The sequence below is a fragment of the Equus quagga genome, chromosome 15 (assembly GCF_021613505.1).
Source record: "Equus quagga isolate Etosha38 chromosome 15, UCLA_HA_Equagga_1.0, whole genome shotgun sequence".
NCBI lineage: Eukaryota > Metazoa > Chordata > Mammalia > Perissodactyla > Equidae > Equus > Equus quagga.
This window is the reverse complement of record NC_060281.1, coordinates 19,350,098-19,371,463: the sequence shown is the minus strand read 5'-3', so window position 1 is coordinate 19,371,463 and position 21,366 is coordinate 19,350,098. Positions and strand designations below refer to the sequence as shown.

At 41.2% G+C, this 21,366-nt stretch overlaps 1 protein-coding gene across 4 annotated transcripts; it reads right to left on the bottom strand.

Moving 5' to 3' along the window:
• Positions 1-3,448: 3,448 nt before the first annotated feature.
• Positions 3,449-13,132, bottom strand: ENPP5 (ectonucleotide pyrophosphatase/phosphodiesterase family member 5). 4 transcript variants are annotated; one of them, XM_046640671.1, is made up of 5 exons: positions 12,983-13,115; positions 10,989-11,057; positions 9,651-10,512; positions 7,970-8,146; positions 3,449-5,924 (listed from the first exon to the last, which is right to left on the bottom strand). In XM_046640671.1, the coding sequence occupies exons 3-5, from the start codon at positions 10,477-10,479 to the stop codon at positions 5,497-5,499; spliced, it is 1,434 nt and encodes a 477-aa protein (XP_046496627.1). In that variant the 5' UTR covers positions 10,480-10,512; positions 10,989-11,057; positions 12,983-13,115; the 3' UTR covers positions 3,449-5,496. The 4 variants fall into 4 exon arrangements, with proteins under 4 accessions (XP_046496627.1, XP_046496630.1, XP_046496631.1 ...); XM_046640674.1 differs by having other exon boundaries at positions 10,993-11,057; XM_046640675.1 differs by lacking the exon at positions 10,989-11,057 and having other exon boundaries at positions 13,094-13,132.
• Between the last annotated feature and the right edge of the window lie 8,234 nt (positions 13,133-21,366).

Below are 21,366 nucleotides of genomic sequence, written 5' to 3'. Positions count from 1 at the left end.
TTATAGGGATAGTCATTTCTGCTGCTGTTACTCCTGTGCAAGTTCTGCTGGTAAACGGCAATAGAATAAAGTTAGTTCAATGCTCTGTACTATAGGCTTTGTAGTATTGTTCCGTGAAGCTTGGGATAAGAATTTAAGGATACATTTTTGTAACATTAAAGGAGTAAAAATGCCTGTGCATTTTTCTTGGGTGTCTCCCTCTCTTGCCCATATCTGGTAAGCTTTAAGGATGATTGCATTTAATTCCTTTGATCTGGAGGGTTTTACTTCATTGTGAATACATAAAGCGACAAATGAAGGACAAAGATGAGATGGAAGTGTGTATTTATTGTCAATTCTTTAAATAGTGTATAAATAAAATGACATGAGTGTGCTTTAAAGACATTTGTATGTAGTGCCTTAAGTTGAATGTATTTTGACCATACTGTTTGAATTCATAGTTAACAACTTTGCTTATGATTAAAAAATTTTATGTGAGTAAAATCTACCAAAACGTTTTTACTGTAACTACTAAATATACAATGCCGTGTCATTGATGATTTTTTAATTTGTCACCTTCTTGCAAAGTATACACATTGTCATGTTGACATGATTTAGTAATATTGCAAAAATCTATATGAGTATTCATTACAGATTTTTCTTAAACCAGGATTAAGTGTATAATATATAACCAAATTTTTAAGACGCTGTATAAATATACACTCCAGCATAAGGATATCACTAGAAAGAAAGCCAAGATAAATTTTGTAGAGCTTCCAGAACTATAATTTATTGGCATGCAGCAGACAGGAAGAAGTTTGAAAAAGCTGATTACAAAACACTAGGGGTCAGGGGCGGTTATAGTATTTAAACTTTGTTTTGCACATAGCCGTAAGTATTTAATGTCTTGTCCAGTATAGATTCAACGAAAGTTCCTCTAGTAGAGCAGTGATTAATTCACTTCCTACTTTTACATTCAGTGAACACTGCTAGGAACTGTGGGAAAACAAAAGAATAAAAAGCACTTTACTCTGGAAAAGAGTTCTGTAGCATTTCAAAAGTGGCAAAACTTAATACCAACAAATGACTTCTGTCTGCTCATGGTTTAACTCTTGCTGCTGAGATCCTGGGATCCAGAACCATTTTCCAGGCCCTGTGCTTGCTTAAGTTTGGATGCCAGATTCACCACTTTCCCCCACCCCCAGCCTCCCTGGTACCTGTGCTTGGGTATCATTACAGTGCACCCCTGCACCCCCAACACACACAGCCACCGACAACCATTGCTTCAGAGCATATGTGAGAATCCAGATGAGCCTGTTGGGTGCTGGGGTCCTGTCACACATGCAAATGCTGATCGTAACATGCACACGTATAGTTCTGTATCCTAATTGTGTGTGTGTGTGTGTGTGTGTGTGTGTGCAGGTGGTGGTTGGTGTTGAAACTGCTAGGTCCTATGACTCATGTCTCATGGCCAAAGTTATCTGGCCAAGGCAGAGTCTTACCCAGAGAGCAAGCCAAAGTTCTGTGTAGGCCTTCTACCTTTCCACATATCTTCTACCTCCCTGACTTCTGAAATCTGATTTCCACCATCAAAAAACTGAATCTAGTGAGCTTACCCACTGACAGCTCATGATGATGATTTACAGAAAGATGACTCAGGTTCAGGCCTGCCCACCGTGTTAAAGATCCGAATTGCCAGTGACCCAGTCAGCATTCTTTCATGTCTACCATGCTTCACTTCACTTTCATACACAGGGGTGGTGGAAAGAAGCAATAGAAATTAACCCCAAAACAATTCTAGACAACCCCACTGTACAAGTACACATTTTATAAAGAGTTCCTGTAGGTCAGACCCAGGCGCAGTACTTTGGACTTACGTATTGTTTGGGTTGTCCACTGAGGAGAGTGAATATGTGTTTTACACACAATTTCTGTGAAGCCGTTTTTTTTTTTTTAAATTTAATCATGAAAGGACATGTAGGAGTTCTGTTTCCAGTAAAATGGTAGAGTATGTAATTCAAACTAATCCTCTTGCTGAGGACTAGAAAATCTGGACAACATAGAAAAGATCTGTGCTAAAGCCCTGAGGAATTACCAAGAAGTGAAGACTCAAGAGGCCAAGATTTAGAAGAAGGAAGATAACCTGTAATACTGAGCACCTAAGGGCATCTGAATTCTGGAGGAGGCAGCTGAGAAGCTGAAAAGCTAACCTAACCAAAAAGCGTGTATGTGGGGGGGGGGGGCGGGGGGGAGTGGTAAGAGAGAAAACACAAATGTAAAAAAGAAAAGCAGAACACTTAAAAATCCTAAGAGCCTACTTTACACTATTTGATACAAATAAGGTTGAAAATACAGATGAAATGGATCATTAATTAGGAAAAATATTGAGCGAAGATTCCAGTAGAGAAAGAAAACCAAAACAAACCAATTTCCGTTTTAAAGATTGGGAAAGTTATAAACTCTTGTACAAAAAAGTATCAGGCCCAAAAGACAATAGTTTATTTTAGTTGCTCTTTATCAGATTCGATCATTAATGCTATATTTGCCTTGTAAAAGTAGTGTTTTAGAAAAAGACATACATGAGTTTTTGAGGTGAACATAACATTGATATCAAACCTAGTAAAGATAGCATCAAAAAAAGACCAACTTCAAATGGGGCGAGAAAAAGCAAAATGGAAAGTCAAATCCTCTGCCTGTTAGAGACTGAATTATGCCCCTCAAAATTCATTAGGTTAAAGTCCTAACGCCCCAAACCAGATCAGGATACCGGGGTCCTGCTTCCAGCTGGCACGAGTATGTCATGCAAGTCACTTCACAGCTTTCAAGGGCCCTTGTTAAATCAGGGGTTTGCATGACCCCTCAGATCCCTCGTGGCTCCATGATTCCTCAGTTCGTCCCCCTTAGTTAACGAATAGCTGAAAACACTCGAGAACCAGAAGGGCTAGGAGCTTCATTAGGTTTTTTAGAAATAGATTCTTGTAAGAAACTGAAACTACTAATAGGTTCCTAATTTTGCCTTAAGAGGTCAGAAAGCATTTTGAAGAGCAATTTTAAATTTAAATGGGAAGGGGCAAAAAGGAAAGAAACTGCAAAACATACACTGAATAAGAAAAATCTTATCAATGAATAAATTGTACAAAATAGCTGAGGGAAGAGAGTTGAGCAAAAATGGCGAGGTAGGGGGAACTCCATTCCTCTGGCCTTTTAAAAATTCTTACTTACAATTAGCGAGATTAGCTAATCTCAGTTTTCTTCCTATGTGCTAATTTGTGTTCACTGCGTACAAAGTCTCACCATGAAGACAGCCGGGTAAAACAACAAAAAACTTCCTTCCTACCAAAGGAAGATGAGCGACTAGATTTTCGCAGCAAAGTTTAAAATTTCATTTTCCTTCAGGGAAGTGCTCCTGCTTATATTTTACAGGAAAATAAGTATCTGTAAATAAAAGAAACCATACAATAACCAAATCTTCATAGCAGAATTTTAATGATTTCATCTACGTGACAGAATTTACTTTCTTCTTACTACTAAGGTAGTAGCACCTTCTAAAATGAATTTAATGCAGTAATTAGTTTAAATGTACACAGAGCACTTGAAGAGTAATGCTTTTAAATAGACCAATTTCATCTTTCAGTCATTATATTGGCATCTCGAAAAGGCAGATAAGTTCCTACCTACAAAGCAGGCCAACATAAGTGGTCACAAATTCCAAAGCGTCTAATCCAGAGTTCAGACTTTTTGAGTTTGCTGTCTACCATTTCACTTCTCAGCTTTTTAATCTATGGTACATTTCCAGTGATTCCATTCTATCTTATTAAGAGGTTGTATAACAAAAGGAGAATTAGGTGCCAACATTCTTTATTGGTATTTTCACTTAAAAAAATAATTCATTCACCTTATTTTAGGAAGCACTTAAATTCAATTATATTTTTAACTATGCCACTTTTATTCTTTACAACTAATTTATTCTTTCTTTCCGGAATACATATATCATTTTAACTACTTAGTAGCCAGTTGGCGCGTAAATACACACAAAATCAGAATATTTGGGCCATGTGTCTATAAAGTGGTTTCTATTTTCTTCAAGGAAAGGTGTTCTTTCTGGGGCTTCCTCTTTCCCCTAAGAAACCTTAGGTAACACTGCCCTCTCCCGAACCTGACTACTCATGAGATCTAAACCACAGCTTTAGACTGTGTAATGCTTAGAATGAGAGGAGCTGAGATGACCAGACAGATGAAAATACCACCCAGGAGGTAGAAGTCTATTTGTGAACTTGGATTCACCCCGGATCGCACTGAGCACCTGGTTGAGTGGGTATTCCAATACTTCAAGAAACAAAAGTATAATCTCAGCTCCTTCTGCTTCAATACCTGTGACCTCTAAGACTCACTCCGCTAGTTTTTGCCCTCAGGCACCCTTTAGCACTGTTCTGGGTACACTGTGAACAATGGTCCGGCCTAATTTTTCCCCCAGCTCCACGTAGCTCTTTTCAAGGACTGAGCGGCCTAACTCCACGTAATGCAGTTTGTGCTCTTGCAATTCTGGACCTTCAAATGCTCAAACCTAAATGCTTGTGCTCTGTTACCACGTTAGCAGATAAAAACCATTGTTTTACCTAATTTGATTTTTAATGTGATTAATAGTGATTTAGTTTTCAAAGCAGCAAGTAATTAGAGAACAAGAGAAAACATTGCTGAGATGGTGCCCGATCTCTTCTAGTCAGGCCAGTGTATGACTACATGGGAAAGAAATGTAAATTCACGGTGTCTTCATTATTACAAAAATATGAGTAAAATGACTAATCAGGAAATAACAGTAATGAATTTTACGACAGAAACAATATATTTAGAAAGAATCTGTCAGTATTTAGTCTCATTTTTGGGGAAAACAAAATGAAAATCCACGTCCTTTGAAAGAAATACAACAGGAAGGCTAACAGGTGCATCCCGCCATTGGGAATGTCTCTCTCCCAAGTTCAACGTACAAAGGTCGTCACAGTTGATTTTCAACAATTTTCACATTCTTCTTGCTCTCCCAATGTAAGAAGATAGATTTCTACACTACTTAGAAATTACTAGAAATTTCATTCAGTTTGAACAATGAATAACAAGTATTCTGTGACATGGGCAAAAAAAGTTGTCTTTTTCAACCAAGTTGTAAGACATAATTGTCAATAAAGTGCATTTCACATAAAAGTACCCATTAGGAGAGTAATTTAAAGTGCAGTATATAAGGTACTTTAAATAGTGCAAAGTTGACAAGTATGTACATTATATGTGCCAAGTCCAAATAAAGCAGGATCTTATCTACCCCTAAGCCAGAGAGAACAATGGAAACTTACTTCCACATCTTTAAGCCTTTGCAGGTATGTGTACTTTGGTCCGTGTGTGTGAGTGACTGCGCCTGCATACGTATATAACTGCTCAACGGTCTGCGCGAATGTCTGAACCTGGCTTCCTAGAATTTGAAACCTTTAAACACTGACACAACTATGCAATCTCCACTTAAAAGCAGCATTAGGCTTGTAATAATGGTTGAGATATTTCAGCATGCCTATCTGGTAAGGCAGGTATTTGACTGCGAATTAAATGTTTAACGAAAACTATGAAGAAAACGACAACGATAACGCTACCAAGGGAGACCCCTATGAAATAAGCATAGGACTCCTCTTGCTCATATTCTCTTGGTTTGTCACTACCACGGAGGAGTGTAGCACTCTGCGTAGAAGGAATTGCTCTTGGAGTCGTTGAACTGAGCAGATCCTGGACATTCCAGAACGATCCGTTGTGAGGCATGGCAGTGATATTGAGGAGGTGGCAGAGCAGGGGGTAGAGATCTGTCGAGTTCATGGCTTCTTTTGTGAAATTCTTTCTGAAGGCAGGACCATGGGCTAGAAATACTGGATGCATTTCTGCTAATGCATTGTCATAACCGTGGTTGCCTACTGTAAAGATAAAATGAATGAATGTTAGCCAACCATTAAAATGGGAATAGCAGCTGTATCATTAAATTCTGAACTGAAATGCAAATTTTATCTACTTTGACTTTTAAAATAAAATAATCTTTTACAAACAATCTCCATTGTTGTCAACATCACAATTCACTTCAGGAAATGAAAAGTCAAATGATCAGCAGTTTTCCTCACAGGCCAACGCTACTCAAGCAACAAAGGAGGAAGGGCAAAGAGCAAAGCTGAGTCAAGTCAGGGGAAAACGAAAATGATTTTTTTTGGTGGCAAGTAAATTAATTTTCAGCAAATACTCATTAGGTACGTCCTATGTTCCAATTATTGTTCTAAAGATAAAGAAAGAAAGATGCTCTTAGTCATGAACACAATAGATTCATAATTCATAACCAGTAAAAGGGGAAAAGCAACAAATAAAGAAAAACAAAAGACTTCAGAAAAATCAAACGTCTAGTTACAGCTACAATACATGAAAATCTGAACATATAAAGGTGGAAATTGTTCTCATGGCCAAAGAAATTACTTTTAAAGGCCTTCTTAAAACAGTTCCCCTGGCATGATTAAATATTGGCTTACAGATCATTATCTGTATGTAAAACCAGTTTTAAGAACCAGAAACCATATACCGGTTCACGTCTGTCACTATGACTCACATATACACTACAAATGTCACTGTCAGGCGACTGCTTTTCTTTTCATCAATAAACATGAGAGGAACCCAATTCCACCTAAAGGGACATCTTTGTGCAACTCATATATATATATCAAGGACCAATGCACAAAAAAGCATTTCTAGATGGTTTAGACACAATGTGCTTCCTTCAACATTTAAGAAACAGAGTAGAAAACCTCCCAGTGAACTGATCAGCAGTGCAGGTTAATATCTAAGTCATCCAGGAGCCCCACGTCAGGTAGTCCAATAGAGGGAATTTAACACGGGGACTACTTACAAAAGTGTTGAGCTGAGGAGCAAACGGGATGACGGGGTTACCTCGTGATTAGGAACAGTGGGAACCTCCTATGGCCCCCAGGGCTAGAGGGAGGATGGAAGAGGTGGTGTTCCCCAGAGCCAAAAAGCCAGGGCTACCTAGCAGGAGCTGAGGCCCCGAGAGAGAAATGGTTCAGAGGGAGCTGGGATCACAGAAGAAATGCAGCCTTTGTTAGAGACAGCCTGAGGCACAGAGGATAGGGGACAAAGACCCTGGCTTCTCTCCTCCTCTTGCCTTCCAAACTCCTGCCAGGGTCCTCTATTGGCCAAACCCAACCAGAAAGCAGTTTACAAAGGAGCCTGGGACATTTAGTCTGTAGGGGTCAAGCACTGGCAATACAAAGCAGGGTAGGGAAAGGGTGGGGAGTTTGAGAGCAAATGTGTAAATGATAGGCACAGTAAAAATGAGTGAAATCCTGTGGATGACTTTTCTATTTGACTAACTTGTTAAAAGCTATACGAGAAGGGAAAATTACACAGTAAGGATGGCAGAAAGCTCTTTATGTGTCATGTTTGAATTTTAAATGGGATTTCCATTATATTCTAAATTTAATCAGTGGAAAGAGCTCTAAAATTATATCACTAGGTATTTGTCTTGATATATTATAATCCACGCCACACGCGTTTCCTTTTAGAAATGTTTCCAAGGTATAAAGCAAAGCTGGCCTATATTTGCTAGAGCCAGAAGGGCAAAGGAAACGAGAACACTAACAATTGCAAATAAAAAGAGATCCAATTCTTATGAAATCAGAATATAAAACAGATGCAGAAAATAATTTATAAATGTGTTATATTTTTCTCAGGAACATAAACAGTTATAATTAGCAATATTAGGGCACTGCATATCTTTGGTCTGATGGCTTCAAGAGAAGTACATGTTTCACTTTTAGGAGGTTACCTCTTTTTAAAGCCCCAAGGATCTTTATTTTGCTATTCATGTATGACACTAGCTAGTTATTTAATCAGTAAATTAACTATCCACAGCCTCCACTTTAGCAAATGACAACGCAGAATGGGAATACTATAACACACTCACACAGAAAGTCATCCGACTTGTTCTGTAGAATATACCACCCTTCGTCAGCCACGGCTATGATCGGTTGAATGCGACTGTTGTATCTGTAATGCCATCTTTCCGGAATCTCTTCTTTTTTGTAAACGGTAAGATTAGGATGAGCCCGAGCTAGTGCTTCATAGACTTCATCAAATTTACCTAAAAGAAGAGGAAAAAGGTGAAGCACTTAGAACAAGACGTTCACTGTTACAATCCAAGAACAACCGCGGCAACGAAGGCCCAACAATGCAAATGCCCTGAGGTCAAAAGCCAGCGAGCCAACGCAATGCAACACAGCCAGCCACTTTAGAACACCCATCCCCTTGGAGGAAAGAATCTTGTGAGGGAAACTGAGAAATAACTAATCTTCTGTTGTACGTAAATTCACCTTATAGAATTAAGAGAGGACATTTCATAGGACCAGAAATCAATAATCTCTAATTTAAAGACTTAAAGACACAAACACACACGTCCTAATTACTGGCACTAAGTAAAATGTCTAGGGTATTGCAATAGCAGCAAAGTTCTGGTAGTTCTGAATGCAGAGATGAAGAATCTCTAGATGAGAAAATACGGTAAGTGGAGGGCGAGGGCTGGGACAGGACGGACTGGAGGTGCACAGCAGCTTGTGAAATGGAAAAGTTCTTCAAAACTCTGCAGATGTTGCAAGAGTACTTCCTGTACCTTCAAATGCAGTAAACCTGGGCACTATCTTAAATCCTTTTCTTGTTTTTCAGATCTATTTTGGGGGCTTCCTCCATGCCTCCCACACCCCCGCAAAGGAGCACCATACCAATTTTATAAGAAAAACAGAAGGGTTAATGTGATTTTCTTAAATAACCACCCGAAACTTGCTATTTTATATTGAATTTGTTGAAAGGTTTGTGTGCAGGTGCACATGCACATTTTCACATTCACTGTTGTATATGGGCCTCTTAATTCCCCTGTGAGGGATATAACTCTCATTTGTGACGTATTCAGTTTTGCAAAAGCCGTTCTTTCATCTGATACCCAGCCCAACTCTAGGTGAAAAAACAAAAGTCAGAAGAGCAGGCCTGAGTCTTGCTCTGCACTTGCTTTGTCATCTGGGGATGTCAAACCTTTGCAGCTCGTTCACCTACCCTTAAAACAGAAATAATACTGAAGTGACAGAGCTGGTATGAGGCTTTGAGGTTTGTAAGAAGTTCAAGGGATTCTTATTAATTCCCCTACTTAGAGATAAGAAAAGTGAATCTCGGGTTAACCAAAGCTTCCCCCTTCCTATGCTCCACTGCTGCTCTATTAAGCAGGTCCCAACTAAGGGTCTACAGAAGATTTTAGGGCTTCCATGAAATCACTGTAATTGCACGCAAATCTGTAATGTATCTTCCCATCTCAATTTTTCTGAGAAGGAAGCCTGCAGCTTTCATCATATTTGATTCCAAAATGGTTAAATCTGATTGCCATAACTAGACAGAGAGCATCAATTTCAATATTATGGGAAAAAAGTGAAAAATCAGACTGAGAAAAGAGATTTTTGCCTTTTCAGAGGCTAAGGATGAAATCCCACACTACTACCATGACACAGGCAAGCACACTTGAATGACACAGACGCAGAAATCCCCACTCAATCGCCCTGGGCACTTGCAGACCTAGCCTCAGACCACCACTCGGTCACACTTACCGTCTTTTGGCAAGATGGCTGCTACTGGAGACTTGTCAATCAGGATATAGTGGTCTTTATCCAAATACTGGTCAAGTTCAATTACCCTTTCCTCAGAACACTGGGTCATTCCATGATCACTTGTGATGATTAGGTTCACAACGTTCCACAACTCTGCCTTTTTCAGCATTTGTATGAGATACCCTAACTTGTTGTCAATATCTGAAATGACAGGCCCCATGAGTGGACTGTCAGGTCCCAAATGGTGGCCCATGTCATCAGGGTCTTCCCAATAGAGAAGACCAAGATTTATGGGCTCTTTTGATGTAAACCACTCAATAATTTTGGCAACTCTATCTTCAAATGAAACGGACTCGTTGTAAGGCATGTAGTGCGTTGGAAAGCTCTCATGTATTTTTACATCTGCTCCGGGCCACATGGCTGCACCACTAGCATGTCCGGCCCTCTGATTTGTGATCCATATTGGCGTTGCTTCTTCCCAAAACTCAGAATCATAAATATTCATGTTATCCAAGGAGAAAGATTTGTTCAGAATAGGATCAAACATGTCATTTGCCACGATCCCATGATTCTCTGCAAAGAGGCCAGTTACCAAAGTATAATGGTTAGGGTAGGTCTTTGTAATAAAAATATTAGTAACTTGCTCCACATGAACACCATATTTCATAAGATAATGAAAATGGGGTGTTGGGAATCTATATAAGTAATCCCAACGGAATCCATCAAATGAAACTAGTAGAACCTTTTGCTCGTCCGGCTGGAGAGAAAATGTCACTGAAAGTGTTAATGCAGCAAGTATGAAGGACACCCAAAGAAGTTTTGAAGTCATTTTCAAAGGACTTGATCTTCAGGGTAAGACAATCTGTATAAAAAACACATAGAAGTTAATGGCAATAATTTTGTTTGGTATACTTTACCCAAAACTGAGAGTGATGGTGCTTAGTAATCCCAGTTGTATCATCAGTTCCAGCCTGGAAGGAGCATGTTGCAAAACTCCATCTTAAACAACAGACCTGGGGCTACTTGTATAATAAGGCTGAGAAGTTGCTGTATTTTAGAAATTATTTTAGTTTCCAAGAATTTATTAAAACATTCCTCAAAGGAATTATTTAAATAAGCTCTCCAAATATCATTTTAAGACGATATAATTTAAACGCAACTTTTCAGAAACATTTTCAGGTAGACCCAGACTTCTGACTTCAGGTCAGAAACATGTATATAGTCAAATACCTGTGAACACATTTACCATGGCTAGATGAACTACAGGAACCTAGCAACAACGAAGTACCATTAGCAAATCCAATAATAATGCTTAAAAAAAAATATATATATATATACATACACATATACACCTCTATTTTTCAAAGCCAAGGCCTTATGTCTGGTTCATCATGGTTAGAGATGTCACTAGAATGGAGAAAATAGATGAACTTGGTTTCTTGAAGTGACATAAAATTTGTGACATTCAGGGGCCAGCCCAGGGGCGCAGCGGTTAAATTCGCACATTCTGCTTAGACGGCCTGGAGTTCACCGGTTCGGATCCCCGGTGCAGACCTACGCACCACTTGTCAAACCATGCTGTGGCAGGCATCCCACATATAAAAAAAATAGAGGAACATGGGCATAGATATTAGCTCAGGGCCAGTCTTCCTCAGTAAAAAAGAGGAGGACTGGCAGCAGATGTTAGCTCAGGGCTAATCTTCCTCAAAAAGAAAACCAAAAAATTTGTGACATTCAAATATATTTGTGAAATGTAATCTGCACTCACTTTTTAATAATCAAAGCATAGACTTCTTTCAACTAAACAATTAGATTCTGAACTAAGTATAAACAAAAGCATAATTCTGAAACTTGAGGTTGACCTTCCTAAGGTTAACGTTCGTCAACATTTAATCTTATCAGTGATGTGTGCAGAAAAGGCACTTGCCAGGATTAAATAATCTCTTTGGATCAAGGTTGTTGTTTTTTTTTCTTTTAATCTGCATATATTGCTAAAAAGCTTTTATTCTATTCAAACAAGCTAATAAGAGGCAATATGGGTAAATGACACATATGCAAATCTCATTAGTTCTCATTGGGGTTGCATATCAGCCAAAGATCTTTTGTTCTCTCCTTTCCCTGTCCATTGTTGCCTGAAGGTATTTATCAACCTAGCAAAACTTGGATCTAACTATACTTTGTGCTAGAAGGCTCTTGAATTCAGTTTTTGAGATCTTCCTAATTTGAACACGCTGAAGACATTTTTAATCCTCAAAACCAGACTTGTCTTGCCTTGCTACATTATAGATCAATAAAAACTGCTTGGCATGCTTGTCTTGCTTTCAGACCCACAAACTATGCGTAAACTATGTGTATTGGCTTGAGAGCAATAATTCTGCTTTGTTTTTTAACCATGACTTCACCAGACCTAGAACATTACTCCAACTGAAATTATTTTAGGTATTGGTCTCCAGACAACGGCTCAAAAATTAAATTTAAAAAACTATTTCTCAAAAGGCTGTAACGTTTCCAATTCTGGAATGAACGTTAAAAATCAGATCCAATAAGGAACTGCAACTGTTTCCTAACATATCTGGCTGAGGACGGTGGCTCCTCCCTCCGTCTCCCTTGTCCTCCACCTTCCTAACACACAAGGAAGGATAATAGGAACCAAACGCATTTTAAGGATAAAAAAAGAATCAACTACGTGAAACACCTGATTTTCCTCTAGCTTAGCAAACTAATTTAGCAGCTGTGGCAAGCAGGAAAGAATTACTTTCCTGGGACAAACGAAACCAAGGCTAAATGGTGTCTAAAGCTTAGGAATGCTTGGTAAGAACCAACATTATCGCACTGTTGGCATGAAAGAAACAGCGAGGCGGCGGTGGGGATGAAGGAAATCGCAGAGTTATTTCTTTTCCCTGCACAAAATGCTGCACAGTGCAGTGGAATCCCTAATTCTGGTCCAGCTTTCACTGGGCTGCTATCCAGTTCCTCCTTCCCTCCAACCCTTCCCCCAATGACAGCCTTGGAAATTTGGAGGAAGGGGCGCCAAGAAACCTGAAGAAGAGGGGAAGTGAAAGAGGAGTGGGTGTGTGTAGGGCGAACAGCAGGTGTCAAGAGGAAGGTGATGCATCCCCTCTTCCTCTCCCCAGGGATTCCACACTAGCCACTGGGAAAGGTCGCGGCGTTGGGTATGTTCCCGATTCGCAGGCCTCCCGCCCACCGAGGCTGGCAGAGGCGCCAACGTGGGATGTGTGTGTGTGTGTGTGTGTGTGCTGAGCAGTTTTGGGGACCCACAGGAGCCGCGTGGGTCGCCAGGAGGCAAGCCGCCCACTCCCCTGGACGCTTACCCTCGCCAGTGATCTGGTCCCTCCGAGTCGGCCTGGGGCAATGGGAAAGACCACCTGGAGGGGAGGGAGGTGGCGGGAGCCAGGGACGCCCCGTGACCCGCAGCAGCTCACCTGCACGCGACCTCGGCGCTGAGCGCCTGACCAGCCCCGCCTCCCTGCCGCAGGCCCCGCCTCTTAGCTCCCATTGGCTACGATAGGATTGTTACCTCTGCCGGGGTTGCCAAGCGAAAGCAGGGCTCCTGGGAGTCGCTGCACCGCTTGTCAATCAGCGGGAGCGGGGCGGGCACTGCCTACGTTTGGAGGATGGAGGAAGCGGGAGGCCTCGGGAGCGAAGCGCTGGTGCGGATCCAGCTGGGAAGCCGGAGAGGCGGGAGGCGAACGTGCGCTTGGCGCTTGCAGAGGTCCACCCTCCGTCGTGTCGCAAAGGCTTTCTGCAGTGTGCCTTTTCTAGACGGGAGCTGTGCTGTAATCGGTGATGCAGAGAGATTATAATGTCCTACCCCAGTGCTATGTGTGGTCTCACGCTCACTGTTTTTGTTGAAAGCTACTTTTATTCTCTTTTCTGATCTTTAAAGTTTTTTTGTTTTTTTTTCATATCACAAATTGGTGACACCATACCCTGGGCTTTGATCTGGGGAACACCGGAACACCCCAGGATGTCGATGGGACGATGACATTTTCCTGAACTCTTTTTCTGTATTAGTTGGTGGTGGTAACTGCTTTACCTCGGAAACATTTGATTTAAAAGGATTTAGTTTAGTCACTCTGCAGCCCCATGTTTGTTGTCCAGGTTTTCGCAGTGGAAGGTCCCTGAGGGATCTGCAGTAGTGTGGCAGCCGAGAAAAATGAAACAAAGCCAGGTGCAGAATGAGGTTGATTTGCGCAGGGAGAAAGTTAATTTGAACAGCTACCCTGATGGCTGCATCTAGGCTCCAGACTCTGCTTCTAGCTTTGTTTCCAAAGCTACAGCAAAGCTATGAGCTTCAGGTCTGATTTCTCTTTCAGAAAGTCTTATTTGTTCCTGCATCTTTCTTCCGTCTGCTTACTGTAGTGGATTCATTTTTCAAGTTTTTTTTTTTAATCGGTGGTATTTTTAGGCTGGAGGGAGTGTGGGCATGTGCACAGTTTGCCAATTTGATCCCTACTATATTTACCATAAATTCTAGCAGTGACTTCGAGCTCCCCTAAAAGGACTCGTCTATCCACGCAATTCCCAGGCCTAATTCTGACCACCCTGTAATGGGCAATGATACCTGCTTCCTTGTCTCAATTTAAGTTTCAACATCTAATTAGACCATAAAATGGAGAGCGAAACGAACGGCTTTGCCTCCTGTCTGGAGCTCATGTTCCCTGTCTGGTGTACTGCAACTGTAAAATGAGTAGACATTCCTGACGATATTTACTTAAATGGGGCAAACATTTTGGTCATAATTTTTTTCTCTTTCTCTCGACTTGTCGCAGAGGGCCAGTCCCTACTCCGATGGCTCCCTTCTAATTTGTGTGATACCATCCCAAAGGACACCCAGGCACTCTTCCATGGCCTTTTATTTGTAGAAACTTGTTTATGGCTTTCCACCACGTGGGATGGGGATTAAGGGGGAGGCTGGTGGTTTCTGTGTTTAGGCAGACCAGGTGACAATGAAGTTGTACAGGTTGTTCTCAGTCCCCAAAGCCCTGTCCTTTGAAACTGCCCAAACTTGGAACAGGGTGGTCCAATATTATAAGTCCCTGTCCCCCTAAAATAGGCCAACCCTGTGTTCTCCCCAAACACTCAAAGAACAGCTTATGCTAATTAGAGAGCAGGAGCAGGGAAAACGGGCCTCTCTGTTATACAGGTCACTGAGCATTGCTGGACTCTGTTCAGATGACTGCCGTGCTCTGCAAACTTTGTGGAAGGCACGATTGTATTCACCAGCTACCCCTGTGAAATAGGTGCGGTACAGCTGTTAACCACAGTATGCAACACGGAAAATGACTCACGAGGGGCCCAACGAGTGCCAGAGACACTTCCCAGATCTCCATATAATGACATCTAGTATTCAACTGATAGGCTGGTTCTGTAACTCATGTCGCTAATGGGAAAAAAATCTGGCTTAAATAGTAGAGACAGAGCAATGATTGCAAAAACATGGAATTCTTGCTTACACATCTGTTGTAGTCCTGCTGCCCTGCCTGTTGCCTCGATTTCTGTCCAATTGCGGTAACTACTCAGCAAATTGTGGTAGCACAGGCCACAACCTTATAGCTATTCCTTTATTTTATGTTATTGAATTAATATAATCATCGCTGAGCTGGTAGTGTTTTTCTGACTAATGGAGTAACAGAAGAACCAACTTCTTTCATGGGTTTTGGGGTGGGCATGGGGGTCCCTCTGCCTGCCTAAGGAAGTCTAATGGGGCTTTGAGAGCTGGATTATTTTCCTCCTAAGGAGCTGGAAGAGGTTTGTGCTAAAACTGAAATATGATCTATTCTTTATGAAATAACCAAGACTCGCTCTGCCACAGAAGTTTTGTTTTCAAAACTAGTCTATACCCCATGGTACAGAAAATGAACAAATTATTTTACAATTTTAAAAATCTTTAAGATTGCAACACATTGTACTATAAGTGACTAAACTAAAAGAAAATCTATCTCTTAATCCCTTATAGAACATTCTGCAAAATGTGGGTCTTGCGTGTTCAATAGAGGTGGATTAGGAACCATTGGGACTCTGGTTCTGGACTGACCTCAATTCTTGATAAACAGTAGGTCTTCACTAATTTGGACTCAGTCCAGAAGTTCAGCCCAATGAGTGAAAAGTTGAATTATACGTTATTGAAAGACTTGTCCAAGTATTTTTATGCATATTAGTAATTTAGGCTGCTAATGAGATATATTTGTACTAATTAGAATTATATTTTCACACAAATAATTACCATGTTTTTATCCTCAGAAAGCTTTCTGTAAGTTGAATATAACCTTATAAACTTCTTTGTATTATTGTATTTTGTAGATTGTATTCATAGTGTATTATTTTCCTGGAGCTGCTGTAACAAACTGCCAGCAAATGGGCAACATAAAAACAGAAATTTATTCTCTCACAGTTTTGGAGGCTAGAAGTCAGAAGTCAAGACGTCGGCAGGGCCATGCTCCTTCCAGAGGCTCTAAGGAGGAATGCTTCCTTGTCTCTTCCAGCTTCTGGTAGCTTCTGGTGGTCGTTGGCTTGTTGTAGCGTAGCTCCAATCGCTGCCAACGTCATCACATGTTTTTCTCCTTGTGTGTCTCTGTGTCTTCACGTGGCCTTCTTATAAGGACACCAGTCATTGGAATTCAGGCCCATTTTAATCCAGTATGACCTCATCTAAACCTAACTAATTACGTTTGCAAAGATCCTGTTTCCAAATAAGGTCACATCCTGAGGTTCCAGATGAAGGTATATTGGTGTTGGTTGGGGGAGGGGCTGGGGGAGGACGCTATTCAACCAATATACATAGCTAAATTTTATAGCCCAGCCTAAATTGAGAGTTTATGAATTATTATTAAAATGGCTCAGTCTAGGTCACTGACATCATCTAGTGCTGACGAGAGATGAGGATGCGGAGCAGCTGCAAGTATCATACATTGCTGGTGGGAATGTATTTTGTTAGTGCTGTGAGTTGGTTCTGACTCCTAGTGACTCTGTGTACAGCAGAGCAGAATCCTGCCTGGTCTTTTTGCACCTTTCTCTCGCCTTCTGATGCTATATGAGACGGTGCTCTGCTGCTATTTACAGGGTTTTCATGGTCAATTTTTTCAGAAGTGAGTGGCCAGATCCTTCTTCCTAGTCTGTCTTAGTCCGGAAGGTCCGCTGAAACCTGTCCGCCATAGGCAACCCTGCTGGTATTTGAAATCCCGGTGGCATAGCTTTCAGCATCACAGCAACATGCAGCTGCCACAGTATGACAATGAGAGACGCAGTGATGTGGTTTCCTGACTGGGAAACAAACCTGGGCCATGGCGGTGAGAGCGCGGAATCTTAACTACTAGGCCACCGGGCTGATGGGAATGGTGTAGCCACTTTGGAAAACAGTTTGAAAGTTTCTTATAAAGTTAAATATGCACTTTTCACATAACAGAGGCATCCCACTCTTAGGTGTTTATCCAAGAGAAATGAAGATGAACACTCAAAACCTTATAGCAAATTTTTATACCAACTTTATCCACAATCATCAAAAGCTAGAAACGACCCAAATGTCCTCTAGCTGTGACTAGATAAACAAATTGTGCATAAATGGAATGCTATTCAGCAATGAGAAGGAATGGTGTTCTGATACACGCAACAACATGGATGAGTGTCAAAAGCATTTTGCTAAGTGAAAGAAGCCAGATACAAATGGCTATCCACTATATGATTCCATTCATATGACACTCTAGAAAAGGCAAAACCATGTGGACAGAAATCAGATTGGCAAGGGATGAAAGGAAAGGATGGGCTACATATGGCCACAAGGAGACTTTCTGATGTCAGGAAATTTTGATCGTGATGGTGTTACACCACCATGATTGTCTAAGTTTGTTAAAATTCAGAGAACTACACACTTGAAAATATTCGTTTTTGCCATATATAAATTATACCTCAATAACCAACAATGACAAGAAATAAGCCCAACTCTGTGCTCATTCCCCCAAAGTTCATGAACTACGCCTAGTGATGGTGGCCTTTTAACGGTCATTTTCCATGTGTGGCAGAGCGTATTAATTGAGCCTGCAGGACACAAGAACTCGGAAGGGCAGCGACTCCTTGGGGCCCCTGCTCTGCTGGTTTTCATGTTCTTTTACCTCATGAAGTAAAGTCTGGAAACTATACAGCAAAGAAACAATCCTTTTCTAGGCTAAAACTGAATGCCATTTGTTCAATAAGTCAATCTGTCTAAGATGTGCTAATCCAGATAGAAGGGACATTTATCTTTCAGTATCTGGTTTGAGGCCTATTTTGAAAGACGTAGTCTCAGAAGAAGCCACATACAAACCTGTACATGTATTTGTGGTGTGTGGGGTGAAATCATTTAATCAAAACCGCGTTCTCAGCTCTTCTCATCCCTTAGGAGCCTCAAAGTACTTAGTTTAACATCACCATTTATTCTGAAAAGTATTGGCTTAGCCTGGGAGTCATAATTCTGCAAATTTACTGCCAGTTTGGGAAGACTTAAAAATAGTGTCATACACCCACATCAAAAAGACATTTTTTTCACTCTAGGTATTTACATTTAAAATGTAAATGTAAACATCCTTTGCAACTATTATGCAGCTTGGGGGTGCCCTTGGTTCTTTGGCAAATATTAAACTTTATGAATAGACAAAGCAGATAGCAACTGCTTTATGGGTTTATGGCTTTCTTGACATGGAAATGTGGGGTTCTCTCTGCCCTATTCCTGGAGAGCTGCAATTTCATAATAGGAAATTCATCTCCCAGGGTGATGCCAGATCCACCTCTATTAGCCATTTACTTACACATATGTGTGATTAATTCTATCTGATTTGCTCAGACTAGCATAATTTGTTGGGAAGAAAGGCCCTGAGAAGAACAAGTCAGTAAGTTGGGCATTTTCTTTGGAGTCATGAGCCAACAGCCCAGTATCCTAGAGGAAAGCAAAAACAGGAAAAGAAAGTGAGGGGAGGAAACCCCAAGCCGACATCTCTCATAATTTGCTTAAAGCTGGCTCTGCTCTTTGATGACATTAAGCAGCACATCCCTGACGGGAGCTGTGATGTTGCAGGTGACAAAGAGGACACTTGACTTATGGAGGTGCTCCAAGTTTTTCCTTCATTTTTTGAATAGCCTTTTGTCTAGAAAATTCATATGAAATATTGAACTTTCTGATAAAATCCTTGAGAGCTTTGCCATTCTTCAAGTCGCTTTCATCCTAATTCCTCCACACCTATTGCCACCTGTTGTCTGATTTCAGAGAGTACTCCATCCCCCCGCACCTTGCTATGAGCCACCTGCTGACCTAGTTCCTTCTCTGCTCTCTAATGGGGACCTGACTTTGTAGAAAAATCCCTCCAGGGTGCGGGATTTTTGCTGATTTACTCTTGTATTCTTGCTTAGAACTAAAGAGGTTTATATGTCTGGGCTCACTGGCCAGAGTTAGCTGTGCTACCCATGGTGGTGGGGCAGGTAAACCCACTGATCCAACTATACAGGGTTATTTTCTACATAAAAACTTTATTGAGATGAAATTCACATAACATAAAATGCACCCATTTAAAGTATACAATTCAGTGTTAATCTGCCATGTATGGCCTCATTGGCCTGCTTTAACCAAGTGATGTTGCTGAAAATGCCCGTTCTCATGCCATAACCCAGGTTAATGCATTCTTTTGACTCTTCTACTGAAAAATGGTAAGTCGTTTGGCTTTTAGTTTAGTGTGCATTGAGAATTGGTATGCTTTTCTTGTTTTTTCTTAGTAACATCTGTTGGCCTATTCCTAGCGCACTGTGTGGCACATGTTGTCTCATCCTGTGTTTTCAGTCCCATTGCAATTTTGGGATATGAACCTGTCATTAAATCACAGCCTGTGAGTCAGAAGAAATAGGCATGCCAGTATGAATGGATGTGTGCTTTCTGGTTTTTTATGGAGGCAACCTCATTGTCATATGCTGCAAGTTTGTTTGCGCATTTTTATTAATTGCAAAGTCACTAGAAAGGGGTGGTATGCAAGGCAAGGGGAAAAGCAGGAGGGGCATTTTAAAACTTGGCAGAATGGGTACTATGGCCTCACTGAAAAAAATAACAAACTCCACTAGGCAGCTGTATGTAAGAGTAAGAGGAGTACATACAAGATGGGTACAGAGGGACAATTATAAAGCTAGAAACACGGTAACCTGCATGGGAGGGGAAGTGGGCATGAAATAGGGTAAATAACAATATTCCCAGAATTGTAATAACAACGCTTATTATTTAGTGCCAACCAGATACCAGGCACCGTGCCAAGCAGCACCACAACTTGGGGAATACAAATGGATCTTTTCCTATGTCAGCTCAGGAAGGGAGATTTCTAAGAGACTGAGCAACTCATTTAAGATCACACAACTAGTAAGTGGCAGAACCAGGCTGTTAATTCAGCTCAGTAACAGTAAGACCCCAAAGGGTGGCCATGGGAGAGACATTCTGGGGATAGACTTGATCTTCAGACTGACGAGAGCTTAGCTCTGCAGGAACCAAGCCCATGGGTTTGCTGACAAGGGGTCTGTGGATTTCATATCAGAGTTGAGGATTCTGGATTCCCTCCTTGACTTGGAGGTCCTCGATGGCGGGAGGCTGAGGGATGGAGAGCAGAGTGGAGGGTTGCCTGAGCCCAGTCCTGCATCCATGAAAGAAGGATTTTGTATTTTGCAAGCCAGTCAAATAATTCAGTTCCCTTATCAGAGAGCGGGGCCAGGGAACTCTCACAATTTCTTCCTTCAACAGCCATCACACAGACACTGTGTGAGAGACAAGTGAGCAAATGGGACTGGAGCAGTCATTCAGAAAGGGGCACCCAGGGGTGGATGTGGACCTCAGAATTGGAGTGACATTGGGTTGAAGACGGCCACTCCATATTGAAATAAAAGGTGGAATGATCTACAAATAGGAGTTTGAAAACCTTGAAGGATAGTTTGTGGGTGGAAGCATGGACATCAATAATCAGGGCAAAGTAACTGAGGCAGAATTGAGAGTGAGAGCACTCGGACTGCATAAGTGGGCATCAGTCAATTCAAAACTACTAATTTGCGTAGCTGCTGTGACAGGCATTGGGGGAGTTGAATGCAAGGAACCATAAGATACACTTCCTGCCTTCAAGGGGATGAAAATGCTGATTAGAGAGATGGTGTAAAAGCATGTGAAATCATCACAAACAATACAAAATTGTATTTAACCAAACACTAAATGATACTTTTTCAAGGCCTCAGGGATTTAAGCCACTTTTATTTGAAGAGGAGTTATTCTCCCAATGCCTGAATGCTAACATGTTGCCTTCCCGGCTCACCCACTTCTCACTTTCCCTTAAGCTGCCATGAGTTCGAGTTCTTTTCTTTTAAGGAATTTCACTACTCATGAAGTAAAAATCTTAGAGTGGAAAAGTGGTGGTCCCAAGGAGTGTCTTGGGAGGTGTTTTAGACCACTCTCATGATCTTCTTCTTCACCTGTCAGATCTCCATATAACATGGGCAGAGCTTTGAGCAGCGCACTTACTTGTCTATTTTGTGTGGAAGGAAAAGGGCCTGAGGTATGGAAGTAGAGTGATGGTGAATGACTTGGCTAATTTGTCAGGTCCCTTGAAGGACCAAGACTGAAAGAGTGAGGACAAGGAGGCAGGGGAAGAGGTATATGGGACCTACAGTTGTGGGCACCCAGCGTGCAGGTCTTTTGGTCTTGTGTTAA

What these genes read in the sequence shown, in the direction of transcription:
- ENPP5 (XM_046640675.1), bottom strand. Translation starts at nt 10,479, where the DNA reads ATGACTTCAAAACTTCTTTGGGTGTCCTTCATACTTGCTGCATTAACA. An exon ending in AGCCATCTTGCCAAAAGACG is followed by an intron (nt 8,147 to 9,650) that starts GTAAGTGTGACC and finishes CTCTTCTTTTAG; the next exon opens with GTAAATTTGATGAAGTCTAT. An exon ending in CAAGTCGGATGACTTTCTGT is followed by an intron (nt 5,925 to 7,969) that starts GTGAGTGTGTTA and finishes TTATCTTTACAG; the next exon opens with TAGGCAACCACGGTTATGAC.